The sequence below is a fragment of the Triturus cristatus genome, chromosome 6 (genome assembly GCF_964204655.1).
Source record: "Triturus cristatus chromosome 6, aTriCri1.1, whole genome shotgun sequence".
Taxonomy (NCBI): Eukaryota; Metazoa; Chordata; class Amphibia; order Caudata; family Salamandridae; genus Triturus; species Triturus cristatus.
Window position 1 is genome coordinate 1,822,078,104 of NC_140589.1, and position 24,000 is coordinate 1,822,102,103.

A 24,000-nucleotide genomic window follows, 5' to 3' on the forward strand; every position below is an offset into this window, starting at 1 on the left:
GTTGCAAAACTAATATGCAGAATTTTTGCTTGCCACCATCTCACATGTATTATCAATATATGTCAATGTTACCATGAATAAACGCATTATAATCAAATCCAATATCACTAAATGGTAATGTACCTATTATATCGTCTGGGTTATGTTAAAGCGACATCACTTTGATTCGAAATAATGCATCCTGATTGCCTAGAACCTAATGAAACAAAATGTTACATTAATGTCCTAAAATTTAAGGGTAATGTACCCTGTGCATAACGTGCAAGAATATAATTAAACTTATACAAATGTTCATCACACAAAATAGGCCTACAACATATAAAATCAATAAAGGATGCATATTAACATTTCATGCAGGGCAGGTAATGCAGGAAATATATCATTCAAACATGAATAAGTGGACCAATGCACCATGTGTAATATGCCCAAATCAAATTAACCGTATTCCCAGTAATGTATTGTCTCAAGGCGCATCCACTAGTACTGCGTTCCACTGCCATTCAAATAAGCTTAAATGTTTCTCTGTGAAGGGCAAAGGTGTACATTTGTTCGTGATGAGAGTATTTACAGTGATGCTACAATATGTGAATCGTGGAGTGAGAAGTGTATGGTAAATATTAAAATAAACAACATTGAAGGGTGAAAAGAAGAGTGACCGCAGATAAAGCCGAATAACCAAAGATAACGGCATTCAAGCTTTCTACACTCTTCATGGTGCATCGAGCATTGGGTCTTGGTCGCTATTGTTAGACCTCTCAGAGCCTGCCCTTCGGTACGGTCACTATCAAAGACACCCTGCATTAAAAGTGCAATCAAGTGAATTGGAGCAGCAAAGCTGCTCATACATACAGGAGAGGAGAGAAAAAATTGGAGGCACAAGATGTTATTAATTATGACCTATGTGGGTTGCCAGTTCTTCTCCATAATTCATACCATATGGTATTTTCGTATTCAGATCTATAATGTATTTAGATTCCATGATACGTAGGAGTTTCTCCCGGTCTCCACCTCTAGGGTGAGACAGAATCCTATCTATGCCGAAAAATTTGAGAAGATCTGAATTACCTTGATGTTTTTCTTGAAAATGTCTCGCGACAGGGTAATTCAGATCAGCATTGGTTACTGCCCTCATGTGTTGTAGCACACGCATTTTAAGTGACCTTCGAAAAACAATTATTTATTATACATTTCAAAAATAATAACTATAATTAATATTAAAATGATCAAACAAATTAAAAACATAAACACGTTTTAATCTTAAATTTAATAAAACAAATTACAAAAACACCTTCAATTAAAATCAGTAAAACATTACATTTAATTAAAATACATTATTTAAATTAATAAGAAATACATATATTTTAAGTTATTAAGGAATCAAATTATGGAGCAAAAACAATTATAACATTTAAAAACTATGATAATATTAAAGCCACATTTTAATTAAGAAGCATTAAATATAAAAATGTGACTTTACATAACAGTGAAAAAATCCGAAATATATTGTTTTAAAATTATTTTTATTATGAATAAAAATGTACGAATGTAAAATAGAAATTTCCACAAACATACACATGACAAATTATAAAGTATTATTTTCAAATTTCTTTTCATCCTGTTACCTTATAAACCCAACATCACACTCCTAAAATTATTGTACCAAAAATACAATCAATTTAAAAAATAAATGAAACAATTTTAAAAACAAATACACAAAACACACCCCAAAAATATAAATTACATCAATTATGTTATAACACACAATGATATTTGTAACAAGGAAATTAAAAACTATTTTAAAAGACTAATCTTTCCTGAGATATTCTGACCCTCAATATTTTTGATATCACAATATTTAAGACACAATAGTTGTGTCTCAGTATGGGGCATATGTACAAGGAGTTAACACCGCCGTAGCGTCAATTTTTTGACGTTATGGTGGCTTTTTTTTTATCGTCGTATTTACAAGTTGCTGCTAACCACCGTTAGTTGCTGTTTTTCTGCATAAACGTGAAGTTTTAGGATGGCAACTTCTGACTTAACGAAAATGAGATGCAAGGTAGGCGTTCCCATGCAAAAACGGCCGCTAACCCCACTTCGCAATATTTACAAGGAATTCCTTGTATGGTGCAAAGCCAAAAAAACTGCCTCTACCTACAGTTAGAGGCAGTTTTTTAAGACCAGAAAAAAGCTGGTCTTAAAAACGGTGCAAACACTTGGGGCCTTATTTTCCGAAGGTTTTGGTGCTGGACAGCGCTGCAAGTAATGTTGCTGTACTGCCCTGTGACAAAACTACAGGGCAGGGTAGCGCACCATCAATAAAATAGGGCGCATTCCTGGGCCTCATTCATGAAAAGTGTTGCATGGTTGCGACGAAACAGCGGTGCAACACTTTTCACTATGCCCTTCTTGCGACACAATGGATGCTCTGTATTCACTGTACTGCGCTCCATGTCACAATTAATGACAGATATGTCTGGAATCCTGACATATCTGTCAGTGCTAAACTCACGCATTGCTGCAGTTGCATGGGGCCAGCCTAACCCTGTGGCACTGCGTCACACTTATGCCTGCCATGAGGCAGGCGTAAGGTACTGACGCAGTGGCGTCCTACAGTTGTTGCAGTGAAATCTGATGAATTTGCCACTCCTATGAGGCTTTGTTGCGTAGGAACGCTCACCCTGCATACATCATACCTGATGCAGGTATAATGCGGCACAGTGCTTCAAAAGCTCACGCATATGCCTAGATGCGTCGTGGTGCAAGAATCACCCTGCAAGTACGTCAAGAAAATGACACACGGGCGGGGTGAAACTGTCAGAAGGGGCTCATGAATAATCCCCCCTGTCTTTTTCCCCTATGTTGGTGCACAATGGCTGCCATGTGCCAACGCAGACACCCTTGCGCCATGGTGCAAGGGTGACTGTGTTGCGGAGTTGATTGATGTTGTGGTTCCATCTCTTCTCAAGACGTCTACAAGTGGGGCTGGACTAGTGGAGGGCCGAAGTGAATCAGTTGGCCTTCTTGGAGTGTTGTTTGCCTGGTGTTTTCTTGAGGGGAGCCAGGGTGTCAGCGCAGTTGGAGATCCATCGGTGGAGGTTGTGCGCTGCGGTGTTGGCGTCTGTAAGCGTGGGCGGAGTGGTGGTGCTGATGGAGTTGACGGGAAGTTCTTCGGGGGCCTTGATAAGGGCCGGACTGGGAACCAAAACCGGCCCTGGCAAAGTGCTCAGCCGGCCCCCAGGAGCTTGGGGGTGCCGCCGAGCTCTTTGCCAGGGCCGGTTTTTGGCCGATTTTGTTACAGGGCCGATTTTGCAGCTGTGCTGCAAAAGCGGCCCTGTAACAAATATGGCCCCCAGGGGCCCAAAACCGGCCCCCACCCGTGCGGCACACCTGGGGATTGCCCGGTGCCCGCAACGGCCAGTCCGGCCCTGGCCTTGATCCAGCTGCAACGGGGGGAGGGGTGCAATGATGGGGATGGTGTACGGTATGCGTGCTAACGGCGTGATGTAAACAATGATGGTCGGTACAGTAGAGTCCTGTGGTGTGGCTGTAGTTGCAGTTCCCGCTGGTGGAGAAGACAGACTGAAGCGTGTGTCAGGCTATGTGAGTCGGTGCTTTGACTAGCTGCTTGAGTCCGATGTTGGCGCGGTTCCCCAGGATGGGAGTGGTGTTCTGGTCACTGGGGTTGTCCAGGTGGAACAAGTCAGTGTAGTCAGTGGATGGGAGAGCTTGGGGTGCGATGAGGTCTACAATGGCATCGGTGAATTAGGGTTCATGACCCGGTGGGCCTGTAGATGAGGGTGCCGCAGAGGGTGGTGTTGGGGTTGGTCCGGATCTGGAAGTGGAGGTGTTCCATGGTCACTTTCGGGTCATCAGAATGCGTGGTCAGTCGGAGTGTGCTTTTGTAGACAATCGCAATGCCTCCTCCTGGGTGCTCGGGGTGGTCTGTGCAGGTGAATTTGTAGCCGTCGTGGATTGTGATGGCGATGTCCGGTCCATAGCAGAGGTTGGTCCAGGTTTCTGTGAAGAAGGGGATGTCTGAAGAGGTGGCGTTGAGGAGGTCCCAGATTTCTGTTGCATGTTTGTGGAGGGACCACAGGTTGAGAAGGATGCAGTTGAGCCAGTCGGCTGCGCTGTTGGTCAGCTGGGCGGCAGGAGGCACTGGTGTGCTGATGTGGCAGAAGGTGCTTTTACAGTTTCCACAGGTGCAAGAGAATTCTACAGTGTTGCTAGATGACAGGCGGTGTGGCGTTCAGGGTTGATGGCGAGGAGGATGTTGGCGTTGTAGCAGTTGGGTGTCCGAGAGGAAGGGTCCTTTGTGCTGGGTGTGATCCAGGGGTGGACGGATGCATATGGGCTTGCCTTTGGCTTGCCTTTAGCGCACCAGTGGGATGGCCGAGGCACATGGCGGCACAGCAGCCGCAATTAAGAAGTGCGAGGGGGACTGGACAGCTGGGAGGTGAAAAACACGGGAAGGACACTTGAGGGGGCTGGGACACTGGGGGTTGTAAATATATATTTTTTAAATTCTTACCTTGAGGCCTGGTCCTGCGTCTTCTGTGCTCCTACTCTCCTGAGTCTGCTTCTAGGAACAGGAAGCAGGCCGCCAGTCTCCCTCCCCTAAGCCAATCACAACGCTGCAATGCAGAATTGTGATTGTTCTTGAAAGCTGTGACATGGCGTTCAGCCAGGGGCTGAAGGGATGGGAATGTACTCCATGCAGCAAACAGGGAAGTACGCATGACTGCTTTGGGCAGCCTGAGAGGACCAACCAAACAGTCATTGCACAATTGAGTGGGCATACCACTCCTCCTTTGCCCTGCTCCGTGAATAGAGCAGCCCCACCCACCCTCCCGTCCGCAAAGGAAACATAGCATGAGTACATCAGTAAGCTATCATCATGTTATGTTTCCTCTTCTTGCACTACATGAAAGCAGTGGGGCGATGCTCTTCCACCATAGCAGATGACCCGCCACTGGGGGTGCGTCACCTACAGATGCTAAGCCTGGGCCCGACTCGACCCCGGGGCCTCCTCTGTTACGCGTCCCACCTTCACCTCACCTGGACATTGACACCGTGGCGCAAACCGCTGCACTCTCTCCAAATCTGTGACTTGGCCAGCAGGAGCCTCAGCCAGGTGGGATTTTACTAGCTTGGGTACAGCAGTCACCGCCAAGTCCAATGGGGAACCTCCTGATGCAGGTGATGCAACAAGGCCCCCTTAAGCGTGAAGTTGCAGCGCTCCCGCATCACAAGTTCGGCGCAGCTCAGGGGCCTTACCCACAGCGTCCGGCCTGCGCAACATCCTCTGGCCTGTGATGCAGAGAGGCGTGGCCCACCTTTGGTAATCTCCTCTGTGCACTCCGGTGTAGTGGTGGCGCGTGGTATGCGATGCAGACCTCCCTACGTTGGTGTGCAAGAGCACCTCCACCATTCACAGCTCCAAGGGCCACCAGGCGGTCTTCTCACACAGGTCAGCAACGTGTCTCTATGCGACCTGGCAGACTTCACCACCAGGTAAGGGTGATCGCCAACATCTCAATGTCTACCACCACAGGTCAGCAACTCCACAGCACCTCTGCATCCCTCTCCTGGTCCAAGAGGCAGGCCCAGCGAGGCCTTTGGGCCCCGGGGACTGTCCGCGCTTTCAAGGTTTTGGATGCCATGGTATTGCAAGGAATGCGAAATGATAAGTGATGCATCACTGGTTTTGCCCAGCGATGCGCCTCTTTTCATGATTGTAGCCCTGAATTTCTGCTTCCCCATGGACTCTGGCTGGTCATCCTGGCTGTTGGGGGGCTTAGGGGGGTTTGTTGATCTGTGCCGCACTTGGCTATGGCTGCTCCATTCGGCATTCTATTGGGGTTGTTTCCTATTTTTCATTGGAGGTGGACTTATAGGCTATTTTTGCCTCTAGAGGCAAAAAAAGTCACGTTGGGCTGACTAATGTGAGTTTTTTGCCGCTAATGGGCATTTTGTCAGTTTTTGCCCACTAACGTTAGAGTTTGTATTGCCTTCACGCTAGTGTTAGCAGCAGTCTTCACTGCGCCTACCTGAAACTATCGCCATGTAGCGACGTATTGTAAATACATCGCTCACACGGCAATAGTTTTTGATGATAGGCCGCGTTAAGAAAACTGCCACTAACTATCATTAGCATTAGTTAGCAGCAGTTCTTGTACATAAACCCCTATATTCTTTCCACTATATTTTGCCGCAACACCATGGGTAGCACCACTGAAGGAGTCAAAGGTGAAACAATGAAATAAAACTTGCAATGAAAAAAGTGTGAGCATGATTAGCTCATTCAATAGTGTGGCTGGCCTGTCCAGGAAAAGTATAGCAAGTGTGTGGTTCATGCTGCCCCCTTAGAGGCATGGAAAAGCTCTTGACAGTTCTTTGCACTGTGCTATTACAATTATGGCTGCCCTGTGGCATGTGTTACTGCTGTCAATGAAAGGTACTTTGTGTATGTATTGTACTTAAGACTGGTAGAAGTAGTGCGAGCTTCCCTCACACATACAACAGGTACAGCACAGGCAGCAGCTTTACACAATACCTCAGAAATATAAGGGATGTACGACTGGCAGAAGTAGTGAAAGCTTCCCTCACACATAAACAGGTACAGCACAGGCAGCAGCAGTATACAATTCCTCGGACATAGAAAGGATAGAAGAAGGCAGAAGTAGTGCAAGCTTGCCTCACGCATAGAACAGGTACAGCACAGGCAGCAGAATTACACAATTCCTCAGCCGTAGAAAGCATATAAAATAACAGAATTAGTGCAAGCTTTCCTTAAGACTGGCAGAAGTAGTGCAAGCTTCCCTTACACATAGTACAGGTACAGCACAGACAGCAGCCTTACACAATACCTCCGACATAGAAAAGATATAAGGTTGACAGAGGATATAAGACTGGCAGAAGTAATGCAAGCTTCCATAACACATAAAACAGGTAAAGCACAGGCAGCAGCATTACACAGTACCTCAGAAATGCAAAGGATGTATGGCTGTCAGAAGTAGTGAAAGCTTCCCTCACTCATAAAATAGGTACAGCACAGGCAAAAGCATTACACGATACCTCAGAAATTGAAAGGATTTAAGACTGGCAGAAGTAGTGCAAGCTTCCCTCACAGTACAGCACAGCCAGCAGCATTACACTATACCTCAGACATAGAAAATATATAGGATTGACAGAGGATATATCACTGGCAGAAGTAGTACAAGCTTCCCTCGCACATAAAACAGGTACAGCACAGGCAGCAGCAGTACACTATACCTTAGACATAGAAAAGATATAAAACTAACAGAAGTAGTGCAAGCTTCCCTTAAGACTGCCAGAAGTAGTGCAAGCTTCCCTCACACATAGAACAGGTACAGCACAGGCAGCAACATTACACAATACCTCAGACATAGAAAAGATAAAAGACTGGCAGAGGATATAAGACTGGCAGAAGTAGTGCAAGCTTCCCTCACACGTAGAATGACATATCGTGTAATGCTGCTTTCTGTGCTGTAAATACCCAGGCCCAGATGTATTAACATTTTGCATTGGGGTTGCCTCATTTTTTTAATGCAGCCTGACGCAAAATGTATTTCTGGATTTACTAAGCCACGTAAAGCCCGAAATGCGTGGCTTTGTAAAAACAAAAAAGGAGTGCAATGCAGCTCATAGCATTGCCTCGCGTTTATTTGCATTGAGGAGGCATTCTATGGGTGGAGCATGGGCATTCATTCCCATGCATCCACCCATGGAGTTTGATGCAAACCCAGATTTACTAAAGGTGGTAAATCTAGGTTTGCGCAAAATGTCGCCCGAGGCTGGCGTAACAAGAAGAAATATCTTTATTTCTCTATGTACTTTCTTTTGCTATGTGTGCTGCATTCTGCTGCTTCTGCAGCATACATAGTAAGAGGAATATGCCGCTAAGGATTATTTATGTGTAGGAAGGTGTCACTTCCCACACAAAAACAATGCTGCCCCTAACACAGGCACCCTTGCACCAGCGCAAAGTGCACCAGCGCTGTGAGAGAGCAGAAGTGCAGTATATGGCGTATTTCAGCTCTTTCCTTTTCATGTAATACAGCACAGCAAATTGCGTTGCTGCGTTGCGTGAAAGGGTAGTTAATCTGGCCACAGTGCCGCTATTTGCCTTTGGCCTGTGGATAGCAGGGTCAGCACAGCGTTGTATCCATGCACTCTCAAGGATTTGAGTCTCATAAAAGAAGCAATAGTAGTAATAGTAGAAGCAGGAGTAATAGTAACAAAAGAAGTCATAGTTGTAGTAATAATAGAAGTAATAGTAACAATAGAAGTAGTAGTAGTAATAATAGTAGCAGTAGTAGAAGTAATAGCAGCAGTAGTAGAAGAAATAATATAAGTAGTAGTAGTAGTAATAATAGTAGCAGTAATAATAGAAGTAGTAGAAATAATAGAAGCAAGAGTAATAGTGATAATAGAAGTAGTAATAATAGAAGCAGTAGTAATAGAAACATTACAAGTCGTAGTAGTAGTAATAATAGACGTAATAGTAATAATAGAAGTAGTAGTAGTAATAATAGCAGCAGCAGTAATAGTAATAATAGAAATAGTAGTAGTAATAATAGAAGCAGTAGTAATAGTAATACTACAAGTAGTAGTAATAGTGATAATAGAAGTAGTAGTAGTAATAATAGAAACAGCAGTAATAGTGATAATAGAAGTAGTAGTAGTAACAATAGAAGTAGTAATAGTAATAATTGAAGTAATAGTAGTAGTAATAATAGAAGCAGTAGTAATAGTAATAATTGAAGTAGTAATAGTAATAATAGAAGCAGTAGTAATAGTAATAATAGAAGTAGTAATAGTAATAATAGAAGCAGTAGTAATAGTGATAATAGAAGTAGTAGTAGTAGTAATAATAGAAGCTGTAGTAATAGTGATAATAGAAGTAGTAGTTGTAACAATAGAAGAAGTAGTAATAGTAGTAGTTATTATAGAAGCAGTAGTAATAGTAATAATAGAAGTAGTAATAGTAATAATAGAAGCAGTAGTAATAGTAATAATAGAAGAAGTAGTAGTAACAATAGAAGAAGTAGTAATAGTAATAATTGAAGTAATAGTAGTAGTTATTATAGAAGCAGTAGTAATAGTAATAATAGATGTAGTAATAGTAATATTAGAAGCATTAGTAATAGTAATAATAGAAGCAGTAATAGTGATAATAGAAGCAGTAGTAATAGTGATAATAGAAGTAGTAGTCGTAATAATAGAAGCGGTAGTAAGAGTAACAATAGAAGTAGTAGTAGTAATAATAGAAGCGGTAGTAAGAGTAACAATAGAAGTAGTAGTAGTAATAATAGAAGCGGTAGTAATAGTAACAATAGAAGTAGTAGTAGTAATAATAGAAGCGGTAGTAATAGTAACAATAGAAGTAGTAGTAGTAATAATAGAAGCAGTAGTAAAAGTAACAATAGAAGTAGTAGTAGTAGCAATTATAAAAACAATAATAATAATAATAATAGATTGTTTTTCAGTCCAACCTCGCATTTTAGTTGAAAATAAAGAGACAAACCATGAGATTTCGTCTTGTACATCCAAACGTTCAAGGGTGTTGCAGTTAATGAGAGCGAGCAGGCGCTTTGTCGAGCAGCCATTGGATTCTCTTTCCTCTTGAATAATAGGTGTTTAGTAGCAGACAATTCTAGGATGGTCCTTTCATTGACCCTGGGTGGATGAAGGACCTTGTGCCCTGTAGGACTCTCCCACAGGCGCTCAACCCAATGAACTTGGCGTCCGTTCTTCATCATTAAAAGTACTTGGAACATATGGCATGTACGATGGAGTACAAAGTAATGGATGGCGTTTGCTGTTCACCACGTGACACACCAAACCAGTCACTACTCATTTGAATAAAAAATACAAAGTAGATTCTTACATTGTAACACACGCGATCCTTTAATACACAACTCATCTCTAATTTCATTATTACAGGCGACTTGTGATGCACCTGGTTGCCAGTAATAAAGAAATGATGCAGCTGCTTAACTCTAATAACTTCTTATAGTTGAAGTCTAACATCACAATACCTGCTGCTAGAGAGGCAGCCAAGGTGAAAGAAGTTCAGAGGGATTATTGCTATCCAAACTTTGGCTGAGTCACTTATTCTTTGGCCCCTCATCTAGAAGAAAAGTAACTTCTTCTCAGATTCTGAAGACGAGCCTACCACTTGAGTGTCACTTTTGACCTTCTTGGAAGGATGGACCTGTATTTTCCCATTTTCTGGTTCACACACTGGTACATGTATGTATGGGTGGAAAGCTATTTTGGTGGTTGTTCCAAAGTGGAGTTCACGTCCTCTGAACTCTGTGTGCAGTTCAGCTGCCCGGATTAGTAGGTGTGCTAGGAAGTTTGTTTCAGAAATAGAGATCCCAGGGATAAGAACATGAGCTATCAGTGAATAAATACTAGACAGTGGTGTACTGCTGGGGTACAGAGTCGAGAAAGAGGATCTCAATGTACCTTTCTCTCATCACAGGAGATCACTGCCGGTCATGGAATCCTGAAGCTACCTCCAGGGAAGCAGTGTCCTGAAAATGCTGCTCGTGAGAGGAGTCGTGTCCGAACCCTACGCCAGGCGTTCCTTGCCCTTCAGGCTGCACTCCCTTCGGTGCCTCCGGACACCAAGCTCTCCAAGCTGGATGTGCTTGTTCTGGCCACCAGCTATATTGCCCACCTCACCCAGACCCTGGACCAGGACCACCAGCGACCCGAGGACAGCCACATACTCAAGGGACCCGGCTATCTGCACCCCATGAAGGTAAAAGAAATTGTAGGCTACTGGGATTGCCTGGGACAGAATGTGTATTTGTGCAGAATGTATACAACCTTTTACCTTGTCTTCTGTATTTATTGGTCTCCAGAATTATAAGGAGGGTTGTATCATTACAGTTCCTTCAGCAAATATCATTTGGAGAGATGACTGCCTCTGCTTCGCATAGTTATTTAGAGTTTTTTCTACAGTGATGCTGCAATTGTGGCCTTACACAGATCACAATTGATACATAGGCAAGCAAGTCAATAACATAAATTGTGACATGGGAGGAAAGAGCAGCCAGAAGAAGACAATAACGTTTGGAGAAAGGAACATGAAGGGAAAGACGGGAGAGGAGCAGTTATGGCATCCAGGGGCAATACAGCAGAACGTGGACTCACTGTAGTAAAAGAAAATAACCTGAACACCACAACAAGGAGATGCAACCATAAGCGGAAATAAGACCATCAAAACATAGTTACTAGAGACTGGTTCAAGACCTGATTCACTTAGGTACATTTTGAACAGGTAAGTCTTTAGAACTTTTTAGGAGGAAAGGTTGTACAGTGCTAATCACAGCTGAAAAGAGAAGTAGTTTCCTGAGGACACCGCAGAACCAGAGAAAGACTGTTTTAGAGCATGGGAAGTACAGAGTTAAGGTGCTTCCAACAGAAGCAAATTCTTGCACCTGAGACATCTCATGGCACGGTAAATGTTCAAGAGGTGAGCTAGGTATCTTGGGCTGTTGGAGTGAAGCGCCTTGAATGCAGGACAGCAGATTGTAATCTTTATAGGCGCTTCCAAAGGAAGTCAGTGCAGGTTTCTCAGAATGGGGGTGAGGTCATCCGATTTAGTTGAGCTGTCAGGCCTTGAGGTGGAACTGGTTCTTCACTTGAAGGCCTGAGAGGATAGCGTTGATAAAGTCAAGTCTATCCTCAGTTGTCGCTGGAAAATTCATGTTCTAGGAGTGGAAGAAGTTCTGCAGGTCGTCAGAGTGGAACTTAGACACAAGCGATAGGGTCTCAAGAGAGAGATGTACTCAAGAGCTGTGCAGCCTTTTTAGTTGTGTCAGAATGGATTATGTTGGGGGAATTATAGAGCAATTGTTTTGGGAGTTTACCATTTGATCTAGTAAGAGGACCTAGTCTGGGCCTCATCCTTTACAGCTGGACGTCAAAGCAGAGCTGGACATATGGCTAGCAGCAGGGTCCATGCTGAGAGGTGACCGGTGGGCAGTGAGAATCCAAAAGAGAGCGGATTACTGGCGCTGTCCAAATGGATCTAAGTGAAAACGAAAAATGCTATAATGAGAAATACAACAATGAGGATTACAAAAAGGTTGTCATTATTGAAGAACCCATGATAAAGATTGTATAAATATGAAAATATGTATCACCCTAACTTCAACGTTCAGCTTATCCTTAACAACAACACTATGTCTGCATCTACCGCTACATCTAAACCTACCTCTACGTCTATACCTACCTCTACGTCTGCACCTACCGCTACATCTAAACCTACCTCGGCGTCTATACCTACCTCTACGTCTGCACCTACCGCTACATCTAAACCTACCTCGGCGTCTATACCTACCTCTACGTCTGCACCTACCGCTACATCTAAACCTACCTCTGCGTCTATACCTACCTCTACATCTGCACCTACCGCTACATCTAAACCTACCTCTACGTCTATACCTACCTCTACGTCTGCACCTACCGCTACATCTAAACCTACCTCTGCGTCTATACCTACCTCCACATCTGCACCTACCGTTACATCTAAACCTACCTCTGCGTCTATACCTACCTCTAGATCTGCACCTACCGCTACATCTAAACCTACCTCTGCGTCTATACCTACCTCTAGATCTGCACCTACTGCTACATCTAAACCTACCTCTGCGTCTATACCTACCTCTACATCTGCACCTACCGCTACGTCTTCACCTACCTCTACTTCTAAACCTACCTCTATGTCTGCACCTACCGCTACGTCTTCACCTACCTCTACGTCTAAACCTACCTCTATTTCTGCATCTATCTCTACATCTGCACCTACCTCTACGTCTGCAACTACCTCTACGTCTGCACCCACCTCTTCATCTAAAGCTACCCTACCAAGTCTGCATGGCGTAGATTCTCTCCCATTTTAGGCCTGGGTTCTGGAACATCCCACTTTCACGTGCGCCAACGTGTGTCCATGACCTTAATATACAAACAGCACGTGTGGTTTTGCAACACTTTAGTGTGCCCACAAAGAACATCTAATTGAACTGTGAATGTACTATTGTAATGCACATGTATTGTCTTCTTCTGTATCTCTGTTTGTTTTCTATTCTTTGTCTCATGTTGTGCATTACTGTACTGTACTCATTCCAGCCTTGAGAAGGTCCCAGGTTTTGATGTTTGCTGAATGCAATTCCACTTATCAATATGCATTTATGATGCCATCATGTAAAGTTTTGTGTAGAAGGAGGACATACGTGTGCATGATCAAATGTCCAACATACTTGAGCTTTGCTTTTTCACTTGATCACAATTTCACAATGATGTTTACGCAGTTTATGTTAATGAGATATCTTGTAATTAATGTCATTAAACCACAGAACCTGAGCATCTAAGCACTCTCTATTTAGAGCGCCAGACATGTTTTGAGGATGGCTGAAGCATTCTTATATTACATTCTTATTACTATTCCTGGGTGTAAGGGCTTTAACCCAGATAAATGCTTGGCTTAGCCACTGAGCATATTTCATATTTAAATTGGGTATTATTAGGGAGTGGTCGAAGAGCAAACAGCCCTTGTTTCTCTTAAAAGGATTGCCTCAGAACTATTGTACCCAATCAAGCGTAAACAACGGTATGGAAAATCAGAAACTTTAGAAAGCTCAGATTTAATTTTCACTAGGCTAAATTGATATAAAATGAATTATATATATATAAAATAAACATAAACTATAGTTCTATAATTAAAAAAAGTATTTTCAACATTATATAATTTAAATAAATTATTAAGAAAAAAAACACAGAAATAACCCAAAAAATTATATTAAAAAATTATATCAACTAAAAGTTTCAAAAATACATTTAAAACACTTCCCACTCCATTAGTGGATAAACTACCAAAGTGAGAGCTTGTTATTGAAAAGCTAAATTACTAATGGCCACACACCCAGGGAGTGTTCTTCCATAGGTGAGGGCTCATTATTAGTTTTTTCTGCCCCTCTTTGCCAGGTTTAAAATAGACATCATGCTGTCTACCCAGATATAGGGTGGGTGGTGTAATGCCCCTCCGCCGATGGCCCCTGCTCTGTTGGGCAATTAGAGGAAACTTTCTACTGAAGGAGCCGAAGCAGGCTCCATCGATGGAAATCTGACAGTCCTCTCGGCTCTAAATAGGGTGGGCGAACTGTCATTGGTACTGCATCGCTTTTGCTCCACAAGGCTGGATATCTTTTTCCTTGCTGAACCACTTGTCAGCTCAGCAAAAAGTTCACAACTAGTTTTCTTGGGCACACTTCAGCACCTTGTCCTGATCCTCTGTAGATTAACCCCGGGCGTAGTACTCCGCTTCGCCCACGTAGTGTACGTAGCGCTGCCTGCTTCACAGTTTTCGAAGTAGGCGTAGCAGGCAGCGCTACGCACACGCCAGGGCGAAGCGGAGCTGCCTGCTGCCCGCCACCCGCCTCCCGCCCGCCCTCCTTTTAAAATAATGTCATGTATGATAAAAAAAATTCAATATAAAGACTTACCTGCAGCGCGGCGTCTCCGGGGCTCCCTGTTCCTCGTTCACAACTTCTTGTCACAAATGCGCATGCGCGGACACCCGCGCATGCGCATTTCTTGCAAGAAATTCCTGGGTTGGGGATGCGTTGCTCAGTGGTAGTTTTAATGCAGAGCTGCAAGGCGATGCGTTGCACTGCGTCTGTTCTGCTTGGACCACAGTAGGGCTGGTACCTTCAGGGTCACTTCCAAGGGTCCAGGACTGGGGTGCCAGCACTTGGGGGCACAGCAGATAGAGTCCAGGTGCTGGATTCAAGGTGGTTGGAGCCTTTTTTGCCTCAGAGGTTCTGATCAAGAGGCCAGTCAACTAGACCTTGGAGTCACTCTGGTGTCCCTGTGACCAAGATGCAGGTCCAGTCTATAGGAAATTGCCTCTTTTTGCATGGCTACCCCCTAACTTTTTGCCAGATATCTGATGCCAACTTGACTGAGTGTGTCCTGGGTCCCTGCCAATCAGGTTTCCAGTGTTACAGCAAACAAATGATGGACAGAATGCTGACAATGCAAACATTCACCTCCAGTCAAAAGATCTGGATTAAATCCATTGTTGTTTTGCCCACTACGCCACCCTAGTTTAGACCAGGCCATATGCAAATCAGTCTTGACCCTGTGCCCCATGGGATCAGTCCAGACCGCACTGCCAGGCCAGGTCCTCCCTGGACCGGAAACAAGCGTCCTGGGACTGGTTTCAGGGTATGTCACCCTTCTTCAGCAAGGCTTGCTTGAATCCAGTGGCACAGTGAGCAAGGGACCCACGTCTGGGCATACCCATCCCACTTAGGGCGAAAAGTGTTACAGCAAACAAATGATGGACGGAATGCTGACAATGCAAATATTCTCCCCAGTCAAAAGATCTGGGATAAATCCATTGTTCTTTTGCCCACTACGCCACCCCAGTTTGGACCCAGCCGCCATATGCAAATCAGTCTAGACCCGTGGGTCCCGTGCTCTCCATGCCACTGGAATCAAGCTACCCTGGCTGAAGAGGGGTGAAACCCCTAAACCGGTCCTAGGATGCGTGTTTCCAGTCCAGGGAGGACCTGGCTTGGCAGTTCGGGCTGGACTGTTCTCATGAGGCACAGGGTCAAGACTGATTTGCATATGGCTGGGTTCAAACGGGGATGGCATGGTGAGCAAAAAACGATGGATTTAGGCCCAGATCTCTGTACTGGGGTGAATGTATGACATTGTCCTGCATTCTGTCCATCAACTGTTGTTTTTGCATTTGTCACCCTGAGTGAGACGGGTATTCCCAGACGTGGGTCCCGTGCTCTCCATGCCACTGGAATCAAGCTATCCTGGCTGAAGAGGGGTGAAACCCCGAAACCGGTCCTAGGATGCTTGTTTCCAGTCCAGGGAGGATCTGGCTTGGCAGTTCGGGCTGGACTGTTCCCATGAGGCACAGGGTCAAGACTGATTTGCATATGGCTGGGTTCAAACTGGAATGGCATGGTGAGCAAAAAAACGATGGATTTAGGCCCAGATCTCTGTACTGGGGTGAATGTATGACATTGTTCTGCATTCTGTCCATCAACTGTTGTTTTTGCATTAATCAGGTTCCCAGGGCAGTATTCTTTCCTGAACCTGTACCTTTGTCTCCCCAATTGGCACACCTCTGAGCCACCTGTAAATCCCTTGTAAAAGGTACCCCTGGTACCAAGGGTCTTGTGACCAGAGAGGGCCTCAGGGGGCTGCAGCATGCATTATGCCACCCTCAGAGACCCCTCACCTGAACACTCGCACACTGCCACTGCAGGCTGCATGTTCTGGTGCAGACTAAAACAAAAGCATTGGCATGGCACCCATTTCCGAGGTCCATACCTCCCAACACTGCCTGTGGCATGGGTAAGTCACACCTCCAGGAGGCCCTACAGCCCTAAAGGCAGGGTGCACCTATACCAACGCTGAGGGAATAGCTGTAGTACCAGTAGGCCCCTACAGTGTTGGGGCCATTCACAGGCATTGTAAGTGCAGTGAAGCCATTTTTAGTATAGGGGCTGGGGGTTTGTTATTATGGACTCCACAACCCCATAATGGTTGCACTGAAAACTGGGAAGTTTGGTACCAAGCTTCTCAGCACATCAAACACACACTGATGCCAGTGTGGGATTTAAGGTAAAATGCACTCAGAGGACATCTTAGAGATGCCCCCTGAAAGATGACGAGCCCTGGTATGGTTCCTGACTGGCTACCAGCCATCTGCATCCACCATACAGGTTTCTGAACCCTTGGGTAGAGAGGCGCAGCTCCCTGGGTCTGGAAACTAAGTCCACCCTGGGCAGAAGTGTAATTTCTCCTCCCCCAGGATGGGCATGGCCCCGGAAGAGGAAGCTTCAAAGGCCTGCCGCATTTGTTAGCTTCCCCCAGCCTTTTGCTGCTATCAGAAACTGGTCCCCACATGTTCTGACCCCCACTTTGGGTGGGAGAATCGGCAGGAAAACCTACCAAGAAAGGGAGATGTGCCTAACTTTGCCAACCCCACCCCTCAGGTGGGGAAGGTGAAGTGTAGCACACATCTCAGTCCCCTCCGTCTTGAAGATGAGGGGTCTCACCCAATTAGGGAGAGGCCTATGACCCCCCTCCCACTGCAGTGTGGCATAATAGGGAGTGTAGACACCCCAGAGAAGGGACCCATTGGTCCCAACCTGCACACCTCTGTAACACCCCTAAATCTAGAACCCTGAACCTTGCCTCTTCCGATTCAATGACCGAAGAAGAATAAGCACAAAAGAGCAGTGCCGCAGTAGAGAAGAAGACAATGACTGACAAGGCCCCATCCCTACCAGCCTGTCTCCTCCTCCAGTGACCCTGCTTCCCGAAATTGGCATCACCCGCGGCCAGCAACCTCAAGAACTTCAGAGGACCTGTGCTGTCTTCAACAAGGACTCCAGTGTCCTGTGGACAGCAGGCTTGTCCTGCAAAGAAACTAACACTAGTTTCTGGACCTTTACCGAGTGTCCCCAGGCTCCATAGCACTAAATTGGGACCAGCCTCTCCTTTGACCTCTGCACCCAGCCGTCCCTGTACCACTGTGGGTGCACTCTCGTGACCTGTCTGACCCCTAGCCTGTGTAAGTGCTGCCAACCCGAGACTAAACTACAAAACTGTTTACTTACCTGCAACCTTAACACTTTGTTTTCTCCCAGAGGATTACATGGTGGGTTTTTCTCTGAAAAAATGTCTGTGTTGACCTGTCTTGTAGTTCAACAAAGTAACTTAGTGTCTTCAAAAAAGTTAACCTGCTTACTGATGTACTGCAATGCTTAAACTGTGTTATTAGTTTTTTTGCCCTAAGTTGGAAAAGTAACTACAAAATACCTAGAAAGTAATCTAAAGTATTTAAAAGTATTCTTAAGAGCTTACAACCTGTACTGCAAAGTAACTTGTATGCTTCTACAAAACTAGTGCACAATGTATCTTGAAAAGTATTATTGTATGGAAAGTATCACTTACCTGCTCCTGAGTAATTCTTGGTTCTAGTAATAAAAATAAAAAGTAACAACTTTTATACAAACAATTGTCTGGATTCAGTCTGTTGAGTGCGTGACATTATTTCTTCCTGTGTGTGTACAACAAATGCTTAACACTACCCTCTGATGAACCTGACTGCTCAACCACACTACCACAAAAGAGAGTATCAACCTTAGCCTCTGCTATACCTCTGGGGATCCACTGGACTCTGTGCACACTATACCTTACTTTGGTAAAGTATATATATATATTTGCAGCCTATTTGGGCAGTTTTAAACTGCTGTTTTGACCTGGTAAAATAAACCTTTTACCAGGCCCAACTATTCCTTTTTAATACAAATAAGTCACCTCTAGGGTAGGCCCTAAACAACCCATAGGACAGGATGCAGCGTGTTTTAACAGTTGGATGTGTACTTTAAGGTTTTACATGTCCTTAACAGTTATGAACAACTCTTACATTTGTTTTACAGTACAGCAAGGCCGATTTCTGCCACAGGATAACATTGGATTACTTTATTACATTTAAGTGATTTACAGGCCCTGAGTAAATGTAGTACCACTGTACTAGGGACTTACAAGTAAATTAAATGTGCCAATTGGGTGTAAGCCAATGTTACCATGCTGAAAGGAGAGAGGGCCAGCCCTTTTAGCATTAGTTAGCAGTGGTAACGTGTGCAGAGTCCTAAAGGCAGCAAAAACGAATTCAGTAAAAACAGATTAGAAGGCAAAATGTTGGTGGAAAACCACACCAAGGATGCCAGGCCCAACACATTTCTATAGATGTGTATTTAGATAGATTTATATAAATATAAACACATACACATACAAAGTCAGGCTCAAACAGTGCTTTGTGGTGAAAGGTAGTTAAACAAATGAATATCTGTCGCGAGGTACAGTGTCTGTGTTTTCTTGAATTTCCTGCCAGTACATTTGTCAGCTATGGTGATGGGGCACCAGGACAGAAAGATCTGTGGCACAGGCCCCATCTGGCCCCCCTCTTAAGACGCCACTGCTCAGGAGGAACTTGCCAGCAATCCTTTGCTCATCCTCATGGCATTTCTAAAGGTCTCTATCTTCTTCACTTCAGTGTCTGGGGCTCAATTCCCCAGCGCCAGGAATGATTGCAATACACGTCCAGTGCGTGAGGAAGGTATCCTCACCAGGGCTGGACTGGCTGTAGCGGGCACCGGGCATTTCTCCAGTGGTCCGCCAGGGTGAGGGCCGGTTTTGGGCCCCTAGGGGGCCGTATTTGTTACAGGGCCGTTTTTGCAGCATAGCTGCAATATCGCCCCCTGTATTAAAATCGACCGAACCGACCCTGGCAAACAACTCATCCGCTCCCCCAATCTCCCTGGGAGCCAGCCGAGCACTTTGCCAGGGCCGGTTTTGGTTCTCAGTCCGGCCCTGATCCTCATGCTCCATCTTGTGCCAGGCTAAGCCTGGGGTATGCACTATCAATCCCACTGGCTCCATTACTCAGACTTGTACAGCACAGCACACAGCCCTACTGCCACATCTGTGAAACAAACACACACTGCACAGACACACAGTCACTCACTTCACAAACACATAGAATGACAGGTACGTTTCCGGGTCCCACATATCACTTGAACTTCATGTGAGAAAGGTCAAAGGACTACTCTCTCACTGACACAAAGAAAAAGCCACACTGTAAATCCAAAAACACAGTGCGCTGTGCCAATGCTTTATGTAATTCTCCCACTGCAGAGATAATACGAGGCACTCTTGGTGTGCTCTTCACAGCCACAGGGCAGCTCCTGGACAAGCAGTATCAGGAAGAGGCCTATTCCTCTGCACACGCTGGACTAACGTGACGTCAGGGCCAAAATAAAAGTCAGGATACCAGTTTCAATACTGCTGGGCACTCAGGACCTGTCTCTACATCCTATTGCAATTTTTACCCCTTTTTATATAATGCCTCTTTGCTAGTTTAAATAATCTTAAACATTTATGTTACTTGACTGGTTGTTATATTTGTCCATTGTCCAAATAAAACAATCTGCATTTTCCACACGTAGGACTTGATTTAGGGCCAGATGCATCAAAGGGTTTTGCCCATTCTGTGTCTATGGGAAAATGTGTTCATGCGTAAGGCCCATAGTGTTTTGAAGCTGGGTTACTTTACTACAGAGTCACTGATATCAAATCCACCTTCTTACAAGTGCCTTAGGATGTGGTGCGCTTGTAATCCGTCACGTTGTGATGAAGTATCCCATCAGATAAACTCTAAATCTGGGCCTTCCTCCGTTATTATTCATTATGGCAGTTCTTTAGTTTGGGTTCTCTAACTTTACATTATGCCCTGGAGACCATACGGTGGTGAGGATAATAATAAAGGTCCATTGCTCACTTCCGGTGTGAATCTGGAGGCACCAGAACCATCACCCCCACGAAGGCACCAGACTACACGAATGAAAACAATTTGCTAGACTGTCACCCACTTTGTATTCACAAAGGGAAACTGCTCAAGGATGCACATGGGAGAGATGGTCTAGATCACTGGTACCCCAGGTGATAGAGATAATGGCAGATCAGTTTCAAGATGCTGAGATCTGTGGCTGCCATGGCATCACATATGGACCTGCCGCTCCGATCACACTCATCAATGCAAGGTACATATGGTAGGGGATACCAGGTATTCAGTAGTCTGTGTCCAGGGGCCAGCATACAGTTCATAGGAGAAAAGATGACAGTCATTTTTAATCCAGAGAGTATTGGTGTTGAAAAAGGGCTGGTACATCAAAGTATGCCACCTTGGGATATCAAATTTGAGACACTTATTTTCTCTCCACATGGAATTTGGAGCTAAACTGTGAATTTAATAAGTGATATCTCTGTTAATACAGAGAGTATTGGTGTTGAAAAAGGGCTGGTACATCAAAGTATGCCACCTTAGGATATCAAATTTGAGACGCTCATATTCTCTCCACCTGGAATTTGGAGCTAAACTGTGAATTTAGTAAGTGATATCTCTGGACCGTAAAGGCTAGAACATCGGTAACAGTAGTCCAGAATTAGGCTTACCAGCCTCAACCAATGGAAAGGAAGCCTCAGGAGGAAGAGAAAAAACATCAGTGCCCTTCACAGGCTAGGGTGGGTCATATATAGGCTTCCCCAACCTCAGGGCTGATACATGGTAGGTGAGGGACAATGCAGGATCAGCACACGTACAGTTGTGGAATGATATTTGTAGGCTTTCGACCCTTATAGAAGATGTTCATGCCCGTGATTTGGATCTGGACAACAGGCCTACAAGATCTTCATGGTTCTTGAGTGAATCCCATCCTCAAGACAACCTATGCACAGGTTTGAGTCCACTGTGCCTTGATTATGCCCAGAGTGTCAGGGGCCTGCTTATCTCCACATCAGGCAGTACAGTCCTCTTCCAGTGACAGCTTTCTTCTTGAGCACTAGACCTCATCCTGGCTTTGAGGGGAGATGACGCCTGGACCAAAGGTGGTAAACATCTCTTTTCTCTTTGGGCAGGTACACAGAGCTCGTTCTCAAAGTCTAAATGAAGTATGAACTACCTACTCAAGGGGGACATGATTTTGTTTATTTTGGTGATGCTGCCAGAAAATAATGGCTGCCAAAAACCAATACCCAACAGTTTGAAATGCCAGACAGCCCCATACGAGGGCCTATTTGGAGGTTTTATCCCTGGGCTTGTGCAAGGCAGGGAGGGGCAAGCACACACTGGTCAGGTATGGAGAATCTAGACTGTCCAGGCCTGTCTGTCTGTCTGATAGACATTATAAGCTCAACACAGATGGAAATGGGGCTTGTGTACTGTTGAAAGGGCTGAGTTCAGGTTGAGCTAGCTGAGAATAGCTAGTTTCCTCTCTGGTGTGAGGTGGCTGCATAAGGCGGTGTAGCAGTGGTGCATACTTGAGACGGGCGCAAGGACCAGTGGGTCATAAGCAGGTGGCCCAGCACATGCACAGTTCCAATGCAACATTGCGCACCTTACTGAGGCCAAGCATGTGCAAAGACACACCCAGATGAATACACAAAGCACAAACAAAAAACAAGCACCAACAGCCAGGGCGAGGCTCTTCATCTGACACCTTTAAATGCACCCTCTAAATTATATATATTTTCTACATTCAACATCCACCCTCTGAGGACAGACAGACAGATTCTACAATCACTGCATTCCCTGTTGGCCTGCACAGTGATTGAAAAATGCTCAATGTGTTTAACCAATAGACCTTAGAAATCACTACCGGGCAAATTTCAGACTTGTATAGTTTCCTGTAGCTTCCCCAAACGTACAAAAAGTTCTTACCGTTTTTTTGAAAACATAAAACTTACCCTCCTCCTTGCTGATAATTTACTCCTTTCCTCCTCTCACTCAGGCTGTATTGACCTATGGGTATTGATCAAGTGCTGACAATCTACCTATTCCTATTTTTCAGAAATGGCCGATGAGGTCGCGTCTGTATGCCGGGGCCATGGGCGACGACTTCCCTGGAGTTCCCACTGGCGGGAAGGAATAGCAGGAGTATCAAGATGTCTTCTGCGGACCAGAGCGTCAGTGTTGTGCACTGTGAGCTTCCCGCTCACCCTTCTTCTGCTGGTGGCGTCCCTTCCATGGACCGCGCCCTCGGTTTGTGTCACCACCCACGTCTCAAGGACTTCCTTCAACTACACAATCCCTTCAAAAGCTTCACACAACTAATAACGCCATTGCACGCTAAAGATATTACGCTTATTGACAAATCAGGGTTATCTGTGGTTTCTCCAAGGTGGACCAAGAATGCTCGAGTTTGGCCTTGGTGTCTACCATGATCATGACAGGGGCCACTGTTCTGGATGGTATTTATGTTCAACTGTTTCAGACACTTCCTGCTGTCTGAATGAGACATGTTCCACGCTGACCTTATGATGAGACACAGTTTCGCTACCAGCGGTATAAGAATTTGCACTTTATGTCTGTATATCTTTTTTCATAAATTCAGCAAACGCTTAAATCCCACTCAAAGGGGGCTGAACTCCGGCGTCATCACTTTCAGTGCTTTGACATTTCCACAATTCCATTTTATGGTATCAAAGAAAGGTTTTTAGTCCAGCATGTTATCCTGTAGGTGTCTCATGCTCAGGTTGGTATTCTGTTGGTGGGAACAGAGAGACATATGACAGAACTGATAGTGAGCCAAAGCCTCCAGGCAGGTTGGTTCTCCTCGTTGAGTGGATCTTCGCTTACCTGGTTGGCTGACATCACATAGGCTCAGCCAATATCCCAAAAATGCTTGATCACACAACATGCCTTACAGAGCATCTATACAATAAAATGCAGTTTCTATGATTCCTGGGTTTTTTCACTGTTTGTTACCTGACTCCTTTAATGTTCTCTGAATTGCAAATTGCTTTTCGATACATTTTCCAGTTGAGGAACCATACATGGATTTTACTGGTTCCTTTTCTATAGTGAAGATTGAGCTGAAAATATAGTGCTATGGAATTTCTTAAGAAGTGGCTTGCAGCTTATTGTAAAGCTGCCTGGGCTGATGCCTGCATATGGGACACCAGAGCTATAGTCCATCATTCAAATTGTGCAAACATTGCAACCTCTAGCCAGTTGATCATTAAATGTGCACAGCACCACATACCCTGTAAACATTCCGAAAATCAAACACAACAATATATATATATATTCACTGAAAAAAACAGAGATGTTATAGTTAGAAATTAGCATTTAAAAAACCTTAGAAATTCACAGAAAAAAACATAGGTTTCAGGGGTGTTATAGTTAGCTGGCCATTTCACTCGTACAAAACCATAGAAATTCCTCTGTTATAGTTAGTTCTGCTAACTATAACTCACGCGCCCGAAATGCCCTGCTGATGATGTCACATATTGCATCATTCATGACATGGTCAGTGACATCACTGATGACATCCCTGATGACATCTCAAATGACATCACTGA

General features: G+C 44.6%; 1 protein-coding gene across 2 annotated transcripts in view; it reads left to right on the forward strand.

Moving 5' to 3' along the window:
• LOC146822095 (transcription factor 23-like) overlaps positions 1–23,376 on the forward strand; it is a 110,044-nt gene extending 86,668 nt beyond the window's left edge. Inside the window, exons 3-4 of one of the 2 annotated variants that reach the window (XM_085609426.1) lie at positions 10,517–10,798; positions 22,488–23,362. In XM_085609426.1, the coding sequence (XP_085465552.1) occupies positions 10,517–10,798; positions 22,488–22,568 (363 nt within the window). In that variant the 3' untranslated portion in view covers positions 22,569–23,362. Of the gene's footprint in view, positions 1–10,516; positions 10,799–22,487 lie in introns of both variants that reach the window. The other variant, XM_085609428.1, reaches the window with a different exon arrangement.
• The last annotated feature ends 624 nt before the right edge of the window (positions 23,377–24,000 follow it).